General features: G+C 34.6%; 4 protein-coding genes across 4 annotated transcripts; 2 read left to right on the forward strand and 2 right to left on the reverse strand.

The window, feature by feature from the left end:
• The first annotated feature begins 292 nt into the window (after positions 1 to 292).
• LOC107016209 (putative proline-rich receptor-like protein kinase PERK6) lies at positions 293 to 4,289 on the forward strand. The gene is made up of 10 exons (XM_015216704.2): positions 293 to 367; positions 645 to 1,515; positions 1,787 to 1,885; positions 1,962 to 2,423; positions 2,799 to 2,885; positions 2,996 to 3,066; positions 3,167 to 3,243; positions 3,522 to 3,663; positions 3,739 to 3,900; positions 4,072 to 4,289. The coding sequence occupies exons 2-10, from the start codon at positions 720 to 722 to the stop codon at positions 4,279 to 4,281; spliced, it is 2,106 nt and encodes a 701-aa protein (XP_015072190.1). The 5' UTR covers positions 293 to 367; positions 645 to 719; the 3' UTR covers positions 4,282 to 4,289.
• Positions 4,290 to 6,102: 1,813 nt separating this feature from the next.
• LOC107003036 (coatomer subunit gamma) lies at positions 6,103 to 14,802 on the forward strand. The gene is made up of 18 exons (XM_015201281.2): positions 6,103 to 6,352; positions 6,866 to 6,963; positions 7,093 to 7,143; positions 8,451 to 8,564; positions 8,654 to 8,854; positions 8,939 to 9,040; positions 10,005 to 10,112; positions 10,222 to 10,452; positions 10,730 to 10,980; positions 11,151 to 11,322; positions 11,450 to 11,605; positions 11,687 to 11,737; positions 12,363 to 12,503; positions 12,579 to 12,776; positions 12,865 to 12,996; positions 13,079 to 13,252; positions 13,888 to 14,127; positions 14,298 to 14,802. The coding sequence occupies exons 1-18, from the start codon at positions 6,307 to 6,309 to the stop codon at positions 14,490 to 14,492; spliced, it is 2,661 nt and encodes an 886-aa protein (XP_015056767.1). The 5' UTR covers positions 6,103 to 6,306; the 3' UTR covers positions 14,493 to 14,802.
• On the reverse strand, positions 14,639 to 15,942 carry LOC107003044 (transcription termination factor MTEF1, chloroplastic). The gene has a single exon (XM_015201290.2). It carries the CDS (start codon positions 15,882 to 15,884, stop codon positions 15,036 to 15,038), a length of 849 nt encoding a protein of 282 aa, XP_015056776.1. The 5' UTR covers positions 15,885 to 15,942; the 3' UTR covers positions 14,639 to 15,035.
• A 770-nt stretch (positions 15,943 to 16,712) lies between these two features.
• On the reverse strand, positions 16,713 to 22,598 carry LOC107006105 (guanine nucleotide-binding protein subunit beta). Its single transcript, XM_015204744.2, has 6 exons — positions 22,311 to 22,598; positions 22,137 to 22,231; positions 19,279 to 19,703; positions 18,804 to 19,161; positions 18,420 to 18,533; positions 16,713 to 17,140 (listed from the first exon to the last, which is right to left on the reverse strand). Exons 1-6 carry the CDS (start codon positions 22,414 to 22,416, stop codon positions 17,105 to 17,107), a joined length of 1,134 nt encoding a protein of 377 aa, XP_015060230.1. The 5' UTR covers positions 22,417 to 22,598; the 3' UTR covers positions 16,713 to 17,104.
• Positions 22,599 to 22,856: the final 258 nt, after the last annotated feature.

The raw sequence follows: 22,856 nt of genomic DNA on the forward strand, positions 1-22,856 counted from the left end.
TAATTCATACTTTAAAAGCACTAACTAATTGTTTGGGTAAATTGCTGAGATCAAACTAGATTAATCAAATTGTATAATTAAAAAAAGTGAAGACATAATATTCGTTTAATTTGACAAATAAAATGTCTAGAAAAAAATTATTTTAAATCATATTGAAGTTTTTTCTCCATAAATTCAGTCCTTTAATTAATAAAATAAGAATTAACTAAATGTAGTGATTTTTCTTGAAATTTAGTGATTAGTTCCCTTATTTTAGGAGGAGTATGAGGATGAAAAAACATCTCTTAGTTTCATGGTAAATTTTATTATTATGCAACATGTTTTTACTTTTCTTTCTTTGAGATTCCTCACTGCCTTTCTCCTAAAGGTATCATATTTCTTTTCTCCTGGGTTTGTTTTTTTATTCTTTTTAATCTTTATTTTTATAAGATTAATGCTTAGCTTCTGATAACATTTACGAAATATTATATGAAGTATTGATTCCGTATGGTAATAATTCTCTCTTCGTTATGAAATAAATGATAATGTTTCAATAGTGAGATCATTGGTTGTGATTTAGTTTCATGTTTTCTTGTTATTTTATTGAATATTTTGTGAATTTTTGAATGACAAAAGTAAAATTTGTTTGGATCTGTAATGAACAGGAATCAATACTTGGGAGATCGGCGGTATCTGCGTAACATATTCTAACGCAGATCGTGACAAAGACTTTTATAAAAATGTCTTCGTCATCGAACGAGGACTCTCCATCATCAAATTCATCATCATCTCCACCAAATAATTCAAATAACAATTCACCACCCAAAAAAGATAATAGCTCTTCTTCTAATGGTAATGATAATGGTAATAATAATAGTAGTAATAATAATAATAATAACAACAACAATAACAATAATTCAAACTCTCAATCTCCACCTTCTAACAACGATTCATCCTCTGGAAAAGATAATAACTCCTCTTCTTCAAATAACAATAACAACAACAACAATAGTAACAACAACAATAACAATAATAATTCAAACTCTCAATCTCCTCCTTCTAATAACAATAATTCGTCATCCGGAAAAGATAACAACTCTTCTTCGAATAATAACAACAATGGTAACAACAATAATGGTAATAACAACAATAATGGTAATAACAACAATGGTAACAACAATAATGATAATAACAACAATGGTAACAACAATGATAATGACGATGACAATAACAATAACAACGATAACAAGTCACGTTCTCCACCAAACTCATCAAAAGGAGGATCATCGCTGCCTCCTCCAGTTTCTCCACCATCACATTTTTCTCCAAACTCGAGACCTCTTGCCCCTCCAAAGCCTCAATCAGATAAGTCAGACAGTAACGATAACAAAACAGCACTCAGGATCGGAGTCGCAGCTGGAGCAGGATTATTATTTATTGTCATGCTAGTTTTCCTCATCTCTTGTTGTAAGCGGAAAAAGAAAAGAAAGCATGATCAAATGGGCTACTACAGAGACAATTCTCATGGAGCCATGAGTATATTTCTTTTATCTTATTTTATTATATGCTTTCATTTTGACATAATGTATTACATTAGAAAAAAATAAGTAAAAATGATCCACCCTTGATTAGACAATCACTCTTTTGAGAAAGCTTGCGCTACAATATCATGCCTCGAGTCCTTCAGGATGACTCAGTTGGTTTAGAGGTTCTGAGTAGCATAATACTTTACCTAGTGCGTGGCACAGGTGGTAGCGATATTTTCATTTTTCCCTATATTCTAACCTGCATTATGTATTTTTTACAGATAATCATTACTATAACAACACTGGACAACGTACCAACAATTGGCAGAGTAACAACAAACTTCAATCAACTGACCAATTTCACAATATGCCTCCTCCAGGTAATGTAATCATGTTCATACGTATATATTAAATTTTGAACATCCTTAACAAAAATCATGTTTTCGCGATTGGCAGGGAGTGGTCAAGTAAGTTCAGAGCATAGTTGGCCAATAGCACCACCACCACCACCACCGATGATGAGTAGTAGTGAAATGAGCTCGTCGGCATTCTCTGGTCCACATCAACCTGCTCAACCACCTCCACATCCAGCAATGGCTCTTGGTTATAATCAAAGTAGTTTCACTTATGATGACCTAGCAGTTGCAACTGGAGGATTTACTAAAGACAAATTATTGGGACAAGGTGGTTTTGGATATGTACATAAAGGAGTGTTGCCTAATGGTAAAGAAATTGCTGTGAAAAGTTTGAAATCTAATAGTGGACAAGGAGAAAGAGAGTTTCAAGCAGAAGTTGAAATTATTAGTCGTGTACATCATCGACATCTTGTGTCTTTGGTTGGATATTGCATTGCTGGATCTCAAAGGATGTTGGTCTATGAATTTGTTGCTAATAGCACTCTTGAAGATCACCTTCATGGTATATATACGTTCTATTTTGTTTTAATTTGTTTAACTTACTTTACAAAATAGTTTTTTTTTTCTTTTGGTAACTCTTCATTTGTAAATTTATCTTCATAAGTTGGGCGAATTAAGTTAAAACGGATCAAGACAACGAACCAACCAACCAAAATTTGCTTGGGTCAAGACAAGTCATATATAGCTTAATTTGTCCAATTTTTACCGAGTTTTATTTGTTTCTTTTTAAAGATTTTAGTACCTAAAAAATTTCATTATTTTTATGGGGTTTATATAACATATCGAATTTTTAAAATTATTAAGCATTTTTTAAAAGTAACTTTTGTTATTTAGTAGTTGGAGTTTATCTCATATTTTGTTTGTTGAATTCATTCAGGATCTGGTCGTCCTCCTATGGATTTCAATACAAGACACAGAATTGCACTTGGAGCTGCCAAAGGTTTTGCTTATCTTCATGAAGATTGTAAGTTTTGATTTTTTTTTTGTTCTTATTTTCACTATTTGACTTATTTGTGTGTATTGTCATATCTAAGTTTTTCTTCTTCTCTTTTTTTTTTTTTAAATAAATTATAGGTCACCCTAAAATTATCCATAGAGACATCAAAGCTGCAAATATCCTGTTGGACGAAAATTTTGAAGCAAAGGTATTTCTACTTTAAAAAAGTACCAATCATATGAGGAATTTTAATTTCACTTAGATACAGAAAAATTCAAATATCTTAATTCTTACAATATTTTTATTAGGTGGCTGATTTTGGACTAGCTAAGCTCTCATCTGACAATCATACTCATGTATCCACCCGTATCATGGGAACTTTTGGGTGAGCATATTTAAAAATATTTTTAAAAATAACATCTTTAATTTATTTTATTTTTGCTAGGTTAGCATTTACAAAATCTTTGAATTGATTTTTATTAATTGATTAATCATATTATAAATCAATCACAACATGTCCTTTTCAGTTATATCTTCTACTGTTTTAATGCTAGTATTTTCTTGAAATATGTACCTAATTTTAAAAATTTTCAAAAGTTAATGTATTAGTATGTTAAATTAAAATGAAAGAATTGAAGTATAATTATTTGTATGTATTAATAGGTACTTAGCACCAGAGTACGCTTCAAGCGGAAAGTTAACTGAGAAGTCTGATGTTTATTCATACGGAGTTATGCTTTTGGAACTTATAACTGGACGTCGTCCAATTGACATGGACGGTGACGACGATACCTTAGTTGAATGGGTATGTACCCTTCCGTTTTAATTTTTCAATTCTTTACGTGACATGTTTTAATTTATGTTATCGGTTTATATACAGGCAAGACCTATTCTAATTCGTGCAACAGAAGGCGGAAATTATGATGAATTAATAGATCCACGCTTAGAAAGAAACTTTGATGCCCAACAAATGTTATGTATGGTGGCATGTGCTGCTGCAACAATCAGACATTCTGCAAAAAGACGTCCAAAAATGAGCCAGGTTAGTTTTATCTCTTGATTTTTCTTAACCGTTGCTATATTTTGTCTGGTGAGTAAATTTGAAGTATGTTTATTTTGTGTTATATTACTATATTTACTTTTGATATATAAATATGTAATCTGATGATATCTTTGAAAAAATACTAATCAATGAATCACTTTACTCATATAGGTTGTGCGTGCTTTAGAAGATGATGTTACCTTGGACGATTTAAATGAGGGAGGAAAATTGGGTCACAGTGCAACTCTCAGTTCAGGAAGTTCTGAACAGGATGGAGGTTCATATGATTTAAAGAAATTCAGAAAATCCAGCATGTCGAGTCAAGAATACTCAAGCAGTGAAAATGGTGAATCTCGTGAATTTCGTCAAAACAAGAAGTAAACAATATAACCCTTAATCAAAATTATTGATCCGGAAAGAAAAAAGGGTGGTCACTTCAATCCTCCATATAATTATAAATTGTATTTATTTATGTATAATTATTAAATTGTAGATATAACAAAATCATTGACCAATTGAACTTGATCGCAAAGATTCTTTAGGTACTTAAGTTTGGTCTCTTGGTGGAATAATAATATTCTTCTATCATGAAACTTAGGTGATTGCAATTTTGTGTTTGAATTTTCGTGAGTTAGTCATCAAATTTTGTTAAAATTGAAGAAATAATTGATGTGCAATTAGTTTGGACTATACATATTCGTTGGTGTTATACAATTTAATTCACATTTTTTGGATGTGTATTTGATATTTTATAGGCAGGCATCAACCCCTATTATTCATATAGTCTTAGTGTTTGCCATTGATGAAGATATTAATTTAATTAAAATCTTAGTCAATAGATTTGTTTGATTTTTAGATATGAATCTTTTTATTTATACTATATTCACTAAGTGTGTGTTTTAAAAATTTACAATCATTTAATGAGTATAAATAGATTCAAATGATTATCTATAACATCGTAGTTCAACATAACTCTATTCACTTTCCTTGTTAACCATCACCTATCATCCACAATCACCATTGATGTCATTAACCCAATCAATGTCATTATCATTAGCCATCATTTACGATCATTGCCACCAACTATTATTACAATTCGCTATATATAACCATCAACCACTATATAACGTCATTCACATTTATTATTCACCGATATCATTAACTGTCATTATCATCCACCACAATTATTTAACAATATCAATTACCACGATCAATAACCACTACTAATCACTACTGTCAGCCATATCATCACTACCTACTGTCAACAACCACCATCACCTCCTAATACAAATCCTCATTTGACACTCATCACCATCCGCCGCACACGCACATTGTTAAAACAATGTTTAATTAATTGACTTAAGTATAATTTTAAATAAAATTATTAAGATGTTTAACAAATAAATAATATTAGTTATTTAGTATTTAAATCTTAATATTTAGATGTGTGTTTAAATCCAGACATATTAATCTTAATAAAAACAAATTGTGACAATTATTTTACGCTTTTCATCAATATGAATATAACTAGCTGAATTCAGATCTCTATAAAAATTTGTTAGTACATACTTAAGATGACATGCATTTTAATTAAATTTTCAATAAAGTTAAAATATATATAACTGATTTTGTTATAACGGAAATAATTAATTTCTAAAGTGTATAGATATCCACTTTCAAATACTATCTATTATCTTTTCGAAGTTTTCATTTTGTCAAATTTCAATTATATTATGGTCAAATGATTTGACTGGAAAAATAAATTACAAACAACTAAGATAACAACATGAAAATGTTTTTCTTTCTTATATATCAATTTCATTCAAATATATAGTAAATATAATTTGTTTGAAGGTTGAAAGGATTTATACGATTATAAATATTTCCAAAAAAGGATTTTCATGATACTATTAATTATATATTAGAATGAATTTTAATTTGTTTGAAGATGGGTTTTCAAACTGAAAAAACTCTTTACATTTTTTAATTACTCATATTTTAAAGATACTTGCACCATTTTCCGTATATTATAAGTCACTCTTTTTTTCCTTTTCTTTTTTTGGCGACCGAAGGAAATTTATTTCAGGTATGACGTGTACACATCCCATTGGTTACTGGCCTCCGTTTTCTTCAACTGTAAATGTAAAATAGTCTTCGGTTAAACCGGATCCGGTTTATTATTTCACCCTTATAAGTTATAATAACCCTCTTCACTGAACTTGTACGTCCGAGGGGAGATCGAGGGATCTGTATTTCGATTCGCTGCTACCCAATATAAATATATTTCAATCACTTTGTGTTCTTCATTCACGAACCGATCCCACCTTTTTCCGATTACTTTCCGATCCGACTAGGTTACAATTCTATTTATCAGTATCCTTACAGATCTCAGCTGTCGTCTCAGAAATGGCTCAGCCTTTGGTGAAGAAGGACGACGATCGCGATGACGAAAGTACGTTGTTTTTTGAATTGTAGCACAAGCTTTTGGTTCATTTCTCATATTAATTTGTCGGTGGTTTTGCATTTAATTGATTGGATTGTTACTTTCGCTTGTGATTTTCGATTGAGGCTGAGTATAGATCTGCATTGTGGATTAGATTCTTCGTTGTTGTTTTTGTGTTCAAGTGAATCTGGACGATAATGAGTCTGATTACAGTGGACTACTTGTGAATCAGCTTTTGTTACTTGCTATTGTTCTCATTTCCTTCTGACAGCCATTCTCAATGCTGCAAATACGGAATTCAGTGATAAATATATATACAGTATATTTAACTTTTAGGATCCGAAAGAGGTGCGGATGGTGTGTGCTTGAATGATATTGTGGAAGTTAGTTTGCTCAGATTATACTGTGTAGTTTTACCACTGTAGAATAATAGTTTTCTGCCCAGATCTATCTAAAGTAGGATTTAATATGTGTTTGAGTGATGAATTGACATTTACATGTTGGATTTCTATGACAATACAGTGGACTATTCCCCATTTATGGGGATTGAGAAGGGTGCTGTTCTTCAGGAAGCTAGGGTTTTCAATGATCCTCAATTGGATGCAAGAAGATGCTCTCAGGTATGATGTTCTACTTTTTAAAACTAAAAAATGCTGTGCAGAAGTAAATTAACTCTCATTCTGTTTTGGTGGCATGCCAAACTGGTTAGACTAATTTGTTCGTCTTGCTTTTATTTTCCGGTTCATCAGGTCATTACAAAGCTTTTGTATCTCCTGAATCAGGGCGAGGCGTTTACAAAGGTTAGCTCTAGAGCTATTAATTTTGGCAGTAAATCATGTATTCCTTTATTTTTTTGTCATGAATGTACAATGACATTTTACAAATTCAATGCCCCAAACTGTGGAATCAACCATGAATGCTTGTGTTCGGATAGGCTGCATACACCACATGAAATCCTGCATGAACGCAGGGTGCTTCGTACACCAGGCTGCCATTTAAGTGCCCCAAACCACCATTTAAAGAGGATAGAGAAATATTGAAGAAGTAGAGAGATGTGTGACGTTTATCTGAATGAAGCAACTGTATTCTATGAGAACATGTATTAAGGTTCTGAATTTTCAATTGCGGGGATAGGGGTTCGGAAGATATGGATAATACTTGATTGTGAGTAACTCCTCCATATGGGTATTCTGTTGTTCTTGCACGGTGAAGGTTGTTATTTTTCATGAATTCTACTTCACTTTGCTCCTCAGAAAACAACTTTTTTTATCCGGATTTTTGTGACCCTACATAAAATTGGTATTAGCTGATCCTGTCTTGTTATCTGGAGATTATATCACATGTGTTTTACCTTGTCAAAAAATAAAAGAAGGAAGTGGATAATATCACATGCTATTGCATGTCTGCTTGAAGTGAAGGATAATTTTCAGTAATGCATTACATATAGTGTGTCAGTATGATATGTACTTTAATCATTAATGATCTCGGAAGCATTTCAATGCTGCTATTCAGACACTGTTCTGATATGGTCGTGAATTATTTTCACAATATGCAATGATCAGCAGTTACAGTTTTGGAATTTATATATTTGGCTAGCCATATGGGAAACTTAGTTGATTAGCCAAATTGATTAACGTAGTGAAACAACAGACCAATAAGTGCAATGGATCAAAGAGAATTTCCCTTCTTGAAGTGTTTCTCCTTTTTTTCTTCATCTCGGTGCCCCAATTTAGAAGCATACCATTTATTTGCCCTACAATGTTCCCTTCTTAATATTCCTGGAGCCGTTTGCTAGTGTTTTAAATTCTTGTTTTCATATAGATTTTCTTTCATGTCCATGATATGGATCTTTGAAAAGAGGCTCCTCTTATTGCCATTTTGAATTTGCAACCTGAAGCAAACTAAATATTTGTCTTCTCTATATTTGAGAATTCTTAGTCCTTCACCCCCCTTAGGACATAAAGGGGAAGTAGCCGGTTACAATCTCCTTCGTGGGAAATCCACATAAGCAGTCACTCCATCTTATCTCTTTATGTCACTTTGATGACATTCTCTCTTTCTCTCTCTTTTCCTGTGAGACTGCCACTTAAGTTGTTCTAATTTGCAGGTTGAGGCTACAGAAGTATTCTTTTCTGTCACAAAACTCTTTCAGTCAAAGGATATTGGTCTCAGGAGAATGGTGTATCTGATAATTAAAGAGCTTTCTCCCTCCGCAGACGAGGTTAGATACCTAAGTTTCTTCCTATTTTTCTTTTAAGATTACGCTCCTCCTATGAATGAATTAACATGTGGTTTCATTGCCTCCAAAAGGTTATCATTGTTACGAGCTCTCTTATGAAAGACATGAATAGCAGAACTGATATGTATCGGGCAAATGCTATTCGTGTCCTTTGTCGAATTACGGATGGGACACTTCTCACCCAAATAGAGAGATACTTGAAACAAGCCATTGTTGACAAAAACCCTGTTGTTGCAAGTGCTGCCCTTGTGAGTGGAATCCATTTGCTTCAGGTAAAGTTCCAAGAACCCTTCTTCATTTTTTGCTCGGTTGGTGGAATCTTCCTAACTCTTCTTTGTCTATGTTTATTTTCACAGACAAACCCAGAAATCGTGAAAAGATGGAGCAACGAGGTACAAGAAGCTGTTCAATCAAGGGCAGCTCTTGTTCAGTTCCATGCACTGGCCCTGTTGCACCAGGTATGTTATTTGTTATATAAAATTTTGCTTTGAATTTTTATTCATATCATGAAATTTTTGTTTGTTAATACAATCATATTGAGTAAGACCTCATAAATAAAGTGTTGAAGCCCCCAAGGGTTGGTTCAAGTGGCAAAGGTTGGGGGACTTGTGACTTACGTCACGGGTTCACGCCCCGGGTCATGCAAACTAAGCTTGATATTTAAGTGAAGGGTAGAGGAGTGGATCCATTATCCCTGAATTTCGAAAGCTGCCCTTGGTCTTGAGGGTTTACCTTGGATAGAATTCATGGTCATAAAAAAATTAAAAGTATTGAAGTTGAGGGTGAGGTTTTAGACTCATATAGAACTTTTATTATTGTTATTATTAGCATTTTGTTGATATATTTTTAACGTAAGTTTCAGTTGCATTGTATTCGCTTCAATCGCTCCTGAACAGGGGGATCAAAGATCGGAAGACTTCCCTTTGCCCTTACTCTATTAAGAACCCTATTTCGCCCATGTTGTTTCGGAACCGGAAAAAAGAAGCTCTATTTATTATGATGTTGATATGATATAAGATTAAATAAAGAAATGGAGATTCATATAGCCGACCCAACTTGTTTGGGACTGAGGCATAGTTGTATAGTGTATTGAAGTAGTACTAGTCCTCGTATATCTGTAGTTGTTTCATGTTCTTAAATATTAAAATATCTTGTGGGTTCCCTTTCATTCAGTGCTCAGGTTTAAACATTCTTTTGATCTCTGGTTTCCTACCACCTTCTAAAGTGTTGCGTTTTTCCATATTCTAATATTCATTAAAATCGCAATAGTACTAATTCTTTCATTTTTTTTGGGGGGGGGGGGATTCTTATAATGTTTTGAAGATAAAGTGGTAATAGATCATATGGAATATTATGTTCTCCTGGGGTCTTTACATGTGTAAGGTTCACACTCCTAATATGATTTTCTTTCTGCTTTTGCAGATTCGACAAAATGACCGTTTAGCTGTTAGCAAGCTAGTTACCAGTTTGACAAAAGGGAGTGTCCGCTCGCCTCTAGCTCAATGCCTTTTGATTCGCTATACTAGTCAGGTGCCTTCTTTCCCCCTCATTTCCTGTCAGTTTTAGTATTAATGTAATTATTTGATTGGGCTTTTGCCTACTGGATTATTTATGGTGTGCTGGAACGATATATTTTCAGGTTATAAGAGAATCTGGCATTAGTCAAACAGGAGATCGGCCATTCTATGATTATTTAGAAAGTTGCCTTCGTCACAAAGCGGAAATGGTTATTTTTGAAGCAGCTAGGGCAATCACAGAGCTTAACGGCGTGACTACTCGAGAATTAACTCCTGCTATCACTGTCTTACAGCTCTTTTTAAGCTCTTCTAAGCCAGTTCTTAGGTTTGCTGCTGTCCGCACTTTGAACAAGGTGATTCATCTGTGTATTCATTGGTCTACTACTACTATTATGAATGATTAATTTGGTAACTGTGGTTCATGAATAATTATTTAGTAGAATGATGCTCACTAACCAATGCTTCCACATCAGTATAACCCTATCTCTGTTTTGTAAACACATATTTGGATTTAATTCTCTATGATATTGATTTTTATGCCACTTAAAGTAGTACTGGTTGGTTACAATACTACCTTCTTAAACTTTGTAACTGAAGAAGCTTAATTTGTAATTTTTGAACCATGTATAGGTGGCAATGACACATCCTATGGCTGTGACCAATTGCAACATTGATATGGAGAGTCTGATTTCTGATCAAAATAGGAGCATTGCAACTCTGGCTATCACAACTCTACTCAAGACTGGGAATGAATCTAGCATTGATCGTCTAATGAAGCAGATCACTAACTTCATGTCTGACATTGCTGATGAGTTTAAGATAGTGGTGGTGGAAGCCATTAGATCGTTGTGTTTGAAATTCCCCCTTAAGTACAGATCATTGTGAGTAATCATGGACTTCTCTTAGAAACCTGGATATCAGTATATAATATATGTATGCAAGGCTTAACATGCAAAAAAAGGGGGGGAGAGGGGGATACATCTTTTTTTGTTACTTTTTAACAGTCACTTGACATGGATTTTGTGTGTGTATGTGTTTTTAACAACAATAGGATGAATTTCTTGAGCAATATTTTGAGGGAAGAAGGTGGATTTGAGTACAAGAAGGCTATTGTTGATTCGATTGTGATCCTGATTAGAGATATCCCAGATGCTAAAGAAGGTGGATTGCTTCACCTATGTGAATTCATCGAGGACTGTGAATTTACATATCTTTCTACTCAGGTTAATTTCCTCTATTCTTGCTAATCCTGGTTTTCTTGTCTATCCACATTATTTCTTTGTAATTTTTGTTTTCATTTGGTTTATGTGATGTTGTATTTATTTATTTCTCACCTCAATCTATCCATAGATACTACACTTTCTTGGAAATGAAGGACCTAAGACCTCTGATCCCAGTAAGTACATTCGATACATATATAATCGGGTGATACTTGAAAACGCAACGGTTCGGGCCAGTGCAGTGAGCACCTTAGCAAAGTTTGGTGCCTTGGTTGATTCATTAAAGGTAGAATTGTTCTGGTTTCAGTTTGTGTCATGACTGAATGTTGCATTTTGACTTTAAAACTGTTTCTTTAATATGCTGCAGCCTCGCATATTTGTGCTGTTGAAACGTTGTCTGTTTGACAGTGATGATGAGGTTAGTCATTAGATTTTATGCCTTCGGGTATTTATTCTTTGTTACTTTGTTAATGTTTGCTTTATCCTTTTCCTTTCATGTAAATCAGGAGAACCATTCTTTGATTTGTGAAATTTAGGGCCCTGTATATATGACTATGAGCAATCACGTGCTTACTCTTTGGCATTTACTCATAACATTTTCCTTTACCAAAAGAAAATTGTTGAGCCTACATTTTGTCTTCTTTTTTCCCTCCCCCATATCTTTTTGTCATTCGGTCATTCCTATGTAAACTAGAAAGAAGTATTCCTTGTCTCAACTGTTTAACTATGTCTTCACTTCCTTTTTGGCTAGTAACTTAGATTTCGTTTCTGTTGCATGTACTTGTTTTTAGCAACCTACATATGTCAAAGATCATCTGAAACGAACTACATATCTGAGTATCTGCATCTCCTTCCTCATAAGAAATTGAGTGTTTTGTTATGAATGAAGTTTTAAAACTTCCACCAACTTCTTCTTTTTCACTCGTCTTTGTTTGTTTATAATATTTTTTTCAGTTAGCTCCTCTGTAGACTTCAATGATTGCAATATGTTTCTACTTGTGTCATAATCTTTTTCAGTTACAAGTGTTGCAATCTTTTGGCAGGTCCGTGACCGTGCTACACTTTACTTGAATACCCTTGGTGGTGATGGTGCAGTTGTTGAAACTGATGAAGAGGTGAAAGAATTCCTTTTTGGTTCACTCGATGTCCCTTTAACCAATCTGGAAACCAGTTTGAAGAACTATGTATGTAGCTTCTCTCTATTATGATCTCTAGTTCTTTTTGCATTTGTCCTCACGTTTTTGTTGTAATGGTGGCAGGAGCCCTCGGAGGAACCATTTGATATTTATTCTGTACCTAAGGAAGTCAAATCTCAACCCTTGGCAGAGAAGAAAGCACCTGGTAAAAAGCCAACTGGTTTGTCTGCTCCATCGGTGGCCCCTACTTCCACTGTTGATGCGTATGAAAGATTACTGTCCTCTATTCCAGAATTTGCCAGTTATGGGAAGCTTTTCAAGGTTCGTTGATCGATATACATAATCTTTTATTTTCTGTGGTGATTTGTTTGTACTTATTTAAGCTAATATTTTTTCCATGTATGACCAGTCATCTGCGCCAGTGGAGCTGACAGAAGCTGAAACAGAATATGCAGTTAATGTTGTCAAGCACATTTTTGACAGTCATATTGTGTTCCAGTACAACTGCACCAACACTATTCCTGAACAATTGCTGGAGAATGTATTGAATTTTTCTTTGGAGGAGTTTCTTGCATTTTAATTTGACGTGATCATCATTTTGAAGTGTTATTTGCCTGCTGCAGGTCAGTGTTATAGTAGATGCTTCTGAAGCTGAGGAATTTTCTGAAGTAGCATCCAAACCTCTCAAGTCCCTTCCATACGATACTCCAGGGCAGACATTTGTGGCTTTTGAGAGACCGGAAGGAGTCCCTGCTGTTGGGAAATTCTCAAACACATTAAGGTTCATCGTTAAAGAGGTATAATTCTCCTGAATTATTTTGTGAACAGATCTGGATGGAGTCTGTGACTTGAGAGATGACCATGTTTTAGCTTTTTTTCCCTTTTCCTATCTGGTAGTTTAGCTTTTCTTGTAGTCATGTAACTTGTGTGTATGGGAAAGTCTACTCTAAAGCTTATGAATAGAGAGGTGGTCTATATATGATATTATAGTTTGAAGATGGATTTTTGAGCTGTGAATTGTGATCACTTGTTAACAACTATGCAAGCCATGTAAGTTGTGTGGAGCATCTTGACTAAGGTGGTCTTCTTTCCATAATAATAGCAGCATCACTACAACCATCTTTTAGCTCTGCCTGTTCAAAATAATAGCTGCATTAGAAATAACTTGTGTTGTTATCCTCCAAATCTTAACTTCAAGAACTAATTTTGGACCCTGTTCTCCTGAAGTATATCATTCAGATAGAGTATCCTTCCGAGCCCAACCTCCACAAGGATGAAAAAAAAACTGGACTGCTGATTTTTTTTCTTTCTCTGTAGTATTCAATGGTTCTGATTATGAAATGTAGCTCCGTGTATCTTGTCAAATTGTTCCAAGATATCTTTCCCTCTGCAATGTGATGATATGCTATGTTAATTTTTGGTGATACACAAGGTGGATCCATCTACTGGTGAAGCTGAAGATGATGGTGTCGAAGACGAGTACCAGCTAGAAGACCTTGAGGTTGTTTCAGCAGATTATATGCTAAAAGTTGGAGTGTCCAACTTTAGGAATGCCTGGGAGAGTTTGGGAGCAGATTGTGAAAAGATAGATGAATATGGTCTCGGACCAATGGAAGGCCTAACTGAAGCTGTAAATGCAGTCATCAGCCTTCTTGGCATGCAACCTTGCGAGGTTTGTCTTTCATTCACGGTTTTAATCAACTCAAACGCTCTGTTAGAACTTAAAGCAAGGGCATACTGTACAGATTACCTTAAATACATATTTGGTCGAACCTTTTCTGAGCAACTATGCGTATATCTTTTTATGTGGAATCCTTAACTGTTCTATGAATGTTTCTCCAGGGTACTGAGGTAGTCCCAAGCAATTCGAGATCACACACATGTTTATTATCTGGTTTATACATTGGCAATGTAAAGGTTCTAGTTCGGTTGTCATTTGGAGTTGGTGGGCCAAAGGAGGTTGCAATGAAACTGGCTGTTAGGTCTGAAGATATATCCGTCAGCGATGCAATTCATGAAATTGTTGCAAGTGGCTAGTTTTGTAGATGAGCTGAAGATCAATACTTGTAATAGAAAGTGGATTTATTTTAAATTTTTTTACCAAGTAAATTTGGTCCGTTTACAACTGCGAGGTACTCTTCAATGAGTCAGTCGGCTGGGGTAATTCAAACACTAAATTTGGCTTTATCGTTTTCTCTCTTTTTTTTTTTTTTTTGGTTCGAAGGAAAGAGTTGATAGTTCTAGCCCGTATATTTTGCATTATATTGTCGAACTATTTACCTGATGTACTTGGTTCAGAGATACAAAGTTGGCACCATGCTTGTTGTACTCATTCTAAATTTTGCTATTTTGATGGTTCATTCTTTTTGTGATTGGAAGTTGGTCTCGAATTACCGTCCTTTGGCCTCTTCTCACACCTTTAATTGTGCAATGAAGGGGTCAGGATCGGAAAATGAATAAGCTACCAGATAAGACCTATTACTTTAAAGATGATGCATTATGCATGAAATTCATCTTTCACCACTAGACAATTGGGTCACTTCAAAGAAAAATACTGATACAACGCTATGTATAAGAAAATCATTTCCATTTAGCATAAAATCTTTGATCACTCCACAGCAACATTCTTTTCAAGGGAATTATAACATTTCTTTCCTTGAGATGCAGATGTCTAGGAACTATCCGGTTTCTAAGGCTGAAAGCAAAATATTGAGGAAACAGTTTCAGTTCCTCAAGATCCCTCTTCATATCCTCAACCAAATACTCATACTTCGGCCACAAGTTGTGTTCAATGCTATAACCAAATATAGCAGGAAATCTAGCACAAAACTTGGCTGATTCTTCATAAGAATACCCAATTCCCTGTAAAAATGTAACTTTTTCTTGCAATTTATCCACTCGGGTATTCAGTAGATGAGCATTTAAGTTTGTTGGCAAGTTCAAGTTTCCAATATCTAATTCTTTAAGATAAAGCAATGTTGGTCTCAAACAGAAGGGGACATTGGATTCAAGAATTTGAGGGCATCGCAGAATTAAACCTTGAGTTTCTTCTGGGGTTGCACCTAAATCAAACTTAAAGAAATCAAATACAGACTCAACATTAAATTCAGGAGAAAATACATGGTCACAAACAAGAGCAATTCTGGATATATCAGCCTGGGAGAAGCCTTGGGAATTGAGGAAGTTGACAGTGGATAAAATTTGGGAAAGGGATTCTGGTGATGGGGTTGTTTTATAGGTCTTCGTACCAGGCTTGATAATGCCAAGAGATTTTAGATAACGGAGATTTTCACGGTGAGAAGTATGAAATCTGAGGAGTAAAGGAGGATTTGGAGATGAAGAAAATGGGATATTTGTGGCGGAGATGAAGAAGCAGTTTTTTCTAGTTGGGATAGAAGAGCAAAGAAACATAGCTTCTTTTAGCCACATTTATCTACATTGTCTATTTGTCATGTGGCTCCACATATTTATATGCCATCGTTTGTTATGACAACGTATTTTTTCCCTCCCAAATTGTTCACGAAACCAATACTACTCGACAGTTTTACTGATTAAAAATTATGCCTTCTGATCTCGACTGGATTAGGGGCCCGTTTGGATGGGCTTAATATAAGCAGCTTTAAAAAAATACTTTTAAAAATGCTGAAACTTATTTTTAAAATAAACAGTTATGCGTTTGAATAAAAGTGCTGAAGTTGTTATGCTAAACGTGAAAAGGGAAAAATGGAAGAAAGAGATGTTAGGGTTATGTGGGTAATTTGGAGAGTGTATAAAAATATTAAGGGCAAAAAGATAAAAATGTGGTCAACTTAAAACAGCTTATAAGCTAAAAAAAAAGCACCCCTACCTCAGCTTTTAACTTTTGGCTTAAAATAAGTCTTTTTTAAACTTAAAATAAGTTACTTTGAGTATTGCCAAACAGCTAAATAAGTCAAAAACCAGCTTTTAAGTCAGTTTGACCAACTTTTAAGCTGAGCCAAACAGGCTCTAGGAAAAGTCACCTAATTTTTGCCTCTACGAGAATTAAATCATCAACTACTATGTCACACCTTAAGTGCCAAAATGCACTTAGTTTTACCTGTAAAAGGAAAGGAGCAATTTTACCACTGTGCCATTACAAACAAGCTAACAATATTACCAGCACAGAGAATTCTCAAATATGATAGAAAGCCTGAACACAATGATCATTTTTACAAAAAGAAAAAAAAAACACTTGTTAATGGAAACAATGAAGCTGGAGGAGAATAAATAGGAAAATTGAGGAAAAGGAAAAAGTTTATGCCTGGGCTTTTCTGTCAAACTAAGAATTCCGATATTACAACAGTTTTTTGATGGTGGCAAAAGTAAAGCTTGTTTTTCATTCTTCAAGCTTTTTTTTTAAAAAGAATTTTAATTACATAAGCAGCTGAAATCATCAGAGAATTTTTGACAACAAACAGGTTATTTTTTTACAACTGGTGCTTGTCTAGTAATATATGTCAGATTCATGTGGAAACAATTTGGTTTATCTGACAGAAATATTAACTAGATTTAAAGAGATCTACAGGTTATGAAGATGCCAAAAGAAATCGCGAACCCACAGGCTGGCCATGAAAGAAAATGAATGAAGAGGGACTGGAGATAAATAACAGGATGAGGTGTTTCATAACTCAGATCACACTTCTGTGTCCTCCAAAAGCCCAAATCTGCCAAAGAAACAAAGAAATTAAGATCTTGTTTTAATGGTAGAATACATGGGAAACTGAACTGTGAAGAGTCGGATAAATCTATTGGAGAGAAAATAAAAGAGATAGAGATGGGTATCCTTGATTGTAAATAATTGATTGTAATTCTTTTCTTTCAAGTAATTATTTGATATTCAAGGCTAACCGCTATGCAGGCTAGTCCAAAACACAAAACTGAGGCCCCAAAATTTCAAGGTACTGGTTCCTACTGGAATAGTTCTCACTGAAAGTGGAATAGGGTTATTTATTTGTGGCTTCTTCATTTCTTCATGTTCTCACTTGGACGGGGAACAGATGTCTCATTTTAAATTAATGGTTTAGATTATACGCTGAATTGAACTTCTATCAATGTGTTCGATGATGAGGATATGATAAGCTTAAACAAAGAAGTGGGGATTCATATAACAGGCTAGCAGTTGTAGTAAGCAAGACTTTAACCATGATTGAATAGTAGATATTCCATGTATTTTTGCTTCAAAAGAATTTGTCAATCTCAATGCATATCTCACCCATAAATATATTAAGACTTCTATCCTTGTTCTCAACTCTGGTTTTCTAAATTTCTAACCTCCAAACTCTAACCCTTATATTGCCTATATATTTCATATATTGAAAATTTTCTAGAATCACCGATGAAGGGCCTTAAATTTACTAAAAATTCAAATTTGTTCGATTGGTAATATTTAACATATCATGACCTTGTGTTTCCAACGAAGAAGTGAATACAAATTCAGTATTCAGAATATTACTAGCTATTGACCACGTATATATAAACGGAAACAAGAAAACCTCAAAGCAAATACATTTTGTGAATATAAAATATAGTAAAACCTTAAAACACGGGGTAGGAATTCAGTTGGTATGAAGTGGCAATAACAAAAGTAAATACATTCTGTGAAAATAACAATGTTAGGACATGAATTTAGCTAAAGAGAGGAAAGTTCAGATATCAGATATGGAAATATTTATTACTCTAACCATGGTTAGGACCTTGTTTAATTAATCAATCTCAGTCATGGATATAAAAATATGATATGTGTTTCTCATCCACGTAAGAGCTTGGGGAAATGGAGGAGCTACCATCCATTATTTGTATAAGTTCTTTCCTCATGCACATAATTCTGTAATTAATGGTTCTAAACTTCAAAGATTTCTTCATCTCATTAGAATTTGGTTTGATGCTTAAAACCATAATGTAGTTTCTTGTTCATTAGGAAGAGAAAACCACTGTAAAGCTTACCTTCAGGTTTGTATCCCAACTTCCTGTACATAAGGCACTTCCGTCAGCTGACAGTCCCAGACAACTTATTCGCCCTTCATGTGAGTTTTGAACTGATCCTAAGTTTAGGACCACCTATTGATTCAAAGCATAACAACAAGAAATCAGGCTGATGTCAGATAAGAACAAAGACATCATAAATATGTACAAACAATCAGAATGAAAAGGAAATCTGGAAAGGAAAATGGTAATAATAAATTTAAATGTTACCTACTAAAAAAGAAGAGATTGAGTATGCTTGGATCACGCATTGCCTCAAAATGTATGCTAACTAGATAATGTTTAGAATGATAGAAGAATGTTTTGGAGAAATGAGTTAAAAAGCAAGATGTAACTTTGTTGTACCTTTGCTAATAGGGTGTCCCACACATAACAATCACCATTAGAGTACCCGACAAAGAGAAGACGGCCTGAGATAGAAAATGCCATGGAAGTCACATGAGGGATGTCACCGTCACCATGCGGTTGGTTGTATACTTGCAGCTGGTGTCCAGTCCTAATATCAAATAATCTGCAGCTTCCGTCATCTGAACCAGTTCCAAATCTATTACCATCAGGGAAGAACTTTACAGTATTGACATCACTCTCGTGTCCATGAAATGTTCGTTGAGCTCGACTAGCAACTCGGGTGTCCCACAGTCGAGCAGTTGTGTCACAGGACCCAGACACAAACAGTCTAGGGTTAGATGAACTAATTGAGACACTGGATAAATGGAAAAGAAATAAGATTTCTTCCCAATATACAAGCAGAAGATACGCTAAACATACTGCAAAATTTAAGGACAGAGAGCATAATTGCATAGCCCATACAACAGCTTACCTTAATACATCTGCAGTGTGCCCAGATTGAAACTCACCCCCAAACACAGAAGTTCTTAGGCCAGTAGTTATATCCCAAAGTACACATGTTTGATCACCAGAACTAGTTATTAGGTGAGTATCCTCATCCGGAACATACTGACACGAAGACACATACCCCTTATGCCCACTAAGCATTCTCGATACTGGATGGATCCCATCCTTATCGATTGGTGAATTTAAGTTGAAGATAGAGCAGGCACTGTCAAGGCCGCCACAAGCAACAGACTGTCCACTAGGAGAGAAGGCACAGGTCATAACCCAAGCACATGGAAGCTTAATTGCATGGGTTTTCTGGCTTGTCAGAGCATTCCACACTATTAATCTACCATCTTGGGATGCACTGACTATACGATTTTTTTCAGGAGTCCAGTCCAGTGAATAGACCTGCAAAATATTTTTAAAAATCACAGTTACAAAGTAATACCCCTATATCATGATCTCCAACATACATCAACTAAGTTGCCATAATTTATAATGTATATGATGTTCCCTTATTTACTTGCAATGGTCTCTCCATTAATACATCAACAAAGTTTTTAGAGGATATTATATGCACATAAAGAAGCAAAACTAAAGAGCAAGTATGATTAATAAAGTATTCTCACTCAATTTAGTGAGTACTGGTACTTGGTGTTATGCAGTTGGGTAGTTCATGAGTATGATGATTCCTTAATTACTTGCTTTAGTCTCTCCACAGGTGGATTGTCATTTTTGATCTTTCACATTGTAATAGCTATGTCTTATAGCTGCCTCTTCAGAAAAACCAACTAGTTTCCATAACAGCTTCCAGCAGTGAAATTAAAAGCGCTCGCTTCAATGCTTAAAGCGTGAACCAAGATGAGGCAAGATCTGGGGAAGAGCACTTTATGCCCTGAAGCAAGGCTAGAAAAGAAAAGTGTGCGTCTCAGCAAGAAGTGCCTGAAGCGTGAAGCATCCTTAAGCGAAAAAAGCGAGATTTTTGGAAATTTTCAATGAAATTAGGGTTAATTCTAGGTCTAGTTTTAAAACCATTACAACAGAGTCTTACACATCTTCTTCCTGCTGCTGCTACTCGGATTTGCTGCTCTTTTCTCCTCCAATTCTAGTGTTGCAATGTAAGTTCTTAGCTTCTTCTCTTCGCCCCTTAATCTTTTCTTATCTCTTCTCCTCTCCTCTTTGAATTTTCATGAAAACCTAGACGAAAATGTTAAACTCTTCCTCTCCAAATTTCTCTTCTTCTCTACTCCTTTTGGAATTATAGAAGAAGAACAGGAAGAGTAAAACATTTGCGTCTAGAATTTGGTTAAGAATTTGTCTAGGGTTTCATGAATTTGGTTAAGAATTGGCTTCTAGAAGATAACTATCATTTTCGTCTAGGGTTCCATGAATTTGGTTCTGAATTTGCTTAACATGTTATGAGGATTATTTTTTGAGACAAAGTTAACTGACTATCTAGTTTTACTATTTTATGAGGATTATTGACTCCTATTGAGTTCTTGGTCATTTATCTATATGAATATAATATTATCTAATTTCGTATTAAATTGTGCTTTAGTTAAAAAAAACCATGCCTTCACTTCACACTTCAGTGAAGCGAGCAGTCGTTGCTTTTTTTCACTTATTGATTTCCAAAACACTGGCTAACAGCTAGTTAGATGTTAGCTTGATTTGATATTTATCATGCTTTCCTAGTGTCCAAGTTTTTAGGTGGCACATATTAGTGACCAAGCAATATCCTTCCATACAAGTACTCCCTCTGTTAAGCCTTCTATACTTCTTAAACTACGTGTCAAGTCAAAACTAGACAAACAAATTGAAACGGAGGGAATATAATGCATCATTCAGGTTGAAAACAATAGATTACAATCAACTATGTTAGACCCTTGTCAAGGACTAATTAACCAACTCTGCTCTTGTTGTTTTGATCTTCTTCTACTGCTCTGTGTCTCCACTTTTAACTTGTTGTTTATTATTTCTAAGAATTATTTTTGTCGCCATGTTATGTTTTGACTTTGAGAATAAAATTCAATTGACACCTTGTCAAGTAACAATACTCACAATGTACTAGGTTTAGTCACTTCCAATCATACAATAGTTGTCTATTTTACTTCAAGAACCAATTACCTCGTGCACCCAGCAATTATTCGTCTACTGAAGGGAAATGTGAGAAGGGAGTAAAGCAGACTAAAGAAAGAAAAGAGGTGACAGTTAATCCTCATATAACAACAACGCATTGAAGAATAGAGTAGTTAAAAACATAAACTTGCTCAGCCCTTACACTAAATTCATGCATGCACAGTTCAAAAAAAGTTTGTGCTAGCTTCGTACTTGTTAGGGGGCCTACGATAGCAGTAAGACTTTCAAAATGTACTCGCTTTACTGCATTGTTAACGGTTAAACAGGCAGCCATAGACCAAAAAGACAAAAATCCATGGTCTCAAATTCTCGTCCTGAACTCAATATGATGGTGTTTGATTGACTGCAAAGCTCAAGATCTTAATCTAGCTTGTTTATTTCATTAGCAAAGGTAGAAAAATACACAGAAAATATTTATTAAAAAGTAAGTTTCATATACAAAAAATCATATCAAGATTCAAGATTTTTTTTTCAATATTCATCAAGATTCAAGAATTAGAATATAATTAAACGAATTTGAGTTAATTTTCATCAAGATTTAAGAATAAGAATATAATTAAACAAATTTGAGTTTAAGTCGTGAAAGTAATTGATCAAACAAACTATCCGTATGTATATACATATAAATTGTAAGAAAGAAAGCATGAATTTCGTTATATAAATTTGAATCTCAAATTCAAAAAAATGGAGAAAGTATCTTACCTTTCCAGTGTGTCCTTGCAGGATCCTACAACAAACCAGATCTGTTGGGCCGAACGTTACCGGAGTTTTACCTTGCGTCTTTGCATACCCAGAAACTGCAAAAAAAAGAAAACCAAAAAAAATCAAGATCTCTGGAATAGTTACGGAAACAGCTTCAAATAAGAAAGAACTTACCATCGGTGTCGAGTAATTGGAGACGCTTCTGCTTAAGTTTTTCACGGAGATCATTTACAGTCTGTGTGGCGGCCATGTGCCGCTCTTTCAGCTCCGCAACTGACATTTCCTTAAGGAAATTGAAACATAATTTTCACAAAATTGCAAGATTTTATTTTTTGCTTGGATTAGGGTTTTTGAAGAAGAAAGAGAAAGAGAAAGAGGAGAGAGAAAGAGTGGCTGAGACAGCGGCGAGTCACGGAAGTTGGTGGTGGTGTGAGGGTGGTTTCAGCCTTTTACAGAGAGCTGTTTGACTGATAGCCGCCGGGCCCACAGCTGTACATGACGTGTTCTTGTGGGGACCACATGACTTCATTGTACGCGACTAATGAGTCCTCTTTGGGCTTCCGGCCCAAAAAAGAGCTGAGTGTACTTCTTTATTACAGTATATGGTTTATTTTATGGAAAAATTACGCGGATAAGGAAATTTATATTATTTAATTATTTATCATAGTTATTATTTATTATAATTATTACTTACTATTAATATTATACATTAATTATGTG

Source organism: Solanum pennellii, chromosome 1 (genome assembly GCF_001406875.1).
Source record: "Solanum pennellii chromosome 1, SPENNV200".
Classification (NCBI taxonomy): domain Eukaryota; kingdom Viridiplantae; phylum Streptophyta; class Magnoliopsida; order Solanales; family Solanaceae; genus Solanum; species Solanum pennellii.

Coding starts and splice junctions, on each gene's coding strand:
- LOC107016209 (XM_015216704.2), top strand. CDS start 720: ATGTCTTCGTCATCGAACGAGGACTCTCCATCATCAAATTCATCATCA. Junction 1,516..1,786: donor CAATTCTCATGGAGCCATGA/GTATATTTCTTT, acceptor TATTTTTTACAG/ATAATCATTACTATAACAAC. Junction 3,901..4,071: donor GACGTCCAAAAATGAGCCAG/GTTAGTTTTATC, acceptor TTACTCATATAG/GTTGTGCGTGCTTTAGAAGA.
- LOC107003036 (XM_015201281.2), top strand. CDS start 6,307: ATGGCTCAGCCTTTGGTGAAGAAGGACGACGATCGCGATGACGAAA. Junction 6,353..6,865: donor CGACGATCGCGATGACGAAA/GTACGTTGTTTT, acceptor ATGACAATACAG/TGGACTATTCCCCATTTATG. Junction 8,565..8,653: donor TTTCTCCCTCCGCAGACGAG/GTTAGATACCTA, acceptor TGCCTCCAAAAG/GTTATCATTGTTACGAGCTC.
- LOC107003044 (XM_015201290.2), bottom strand. CDS start 15,884: ATGTGGCTAAAAGAAGCTATGTTTCTTTGCTCTTCTATCCCAACTAGA.
- LOC107006105 (XM_015204744.2), bottom strand. CDS start 22,416: ATGTCAGTTGCGGAGCTGAAAGAGCGGCACATGGCCGCCACACAGACT. Junction 22,232..22,310: donor CCAATTACTCGACACCGATG/GTAAGTTCTTTC, acceptor TTTTTTTTGCAG/TTTCTGGGTATGCAAAGACG. Junction 19,162..19,278: donor CACACTGCAGATGTATTAAG/GTAAGCTGTTGT, acceptor CCATTTATCCAG/TGTCTCAATTAGTTCATCTA.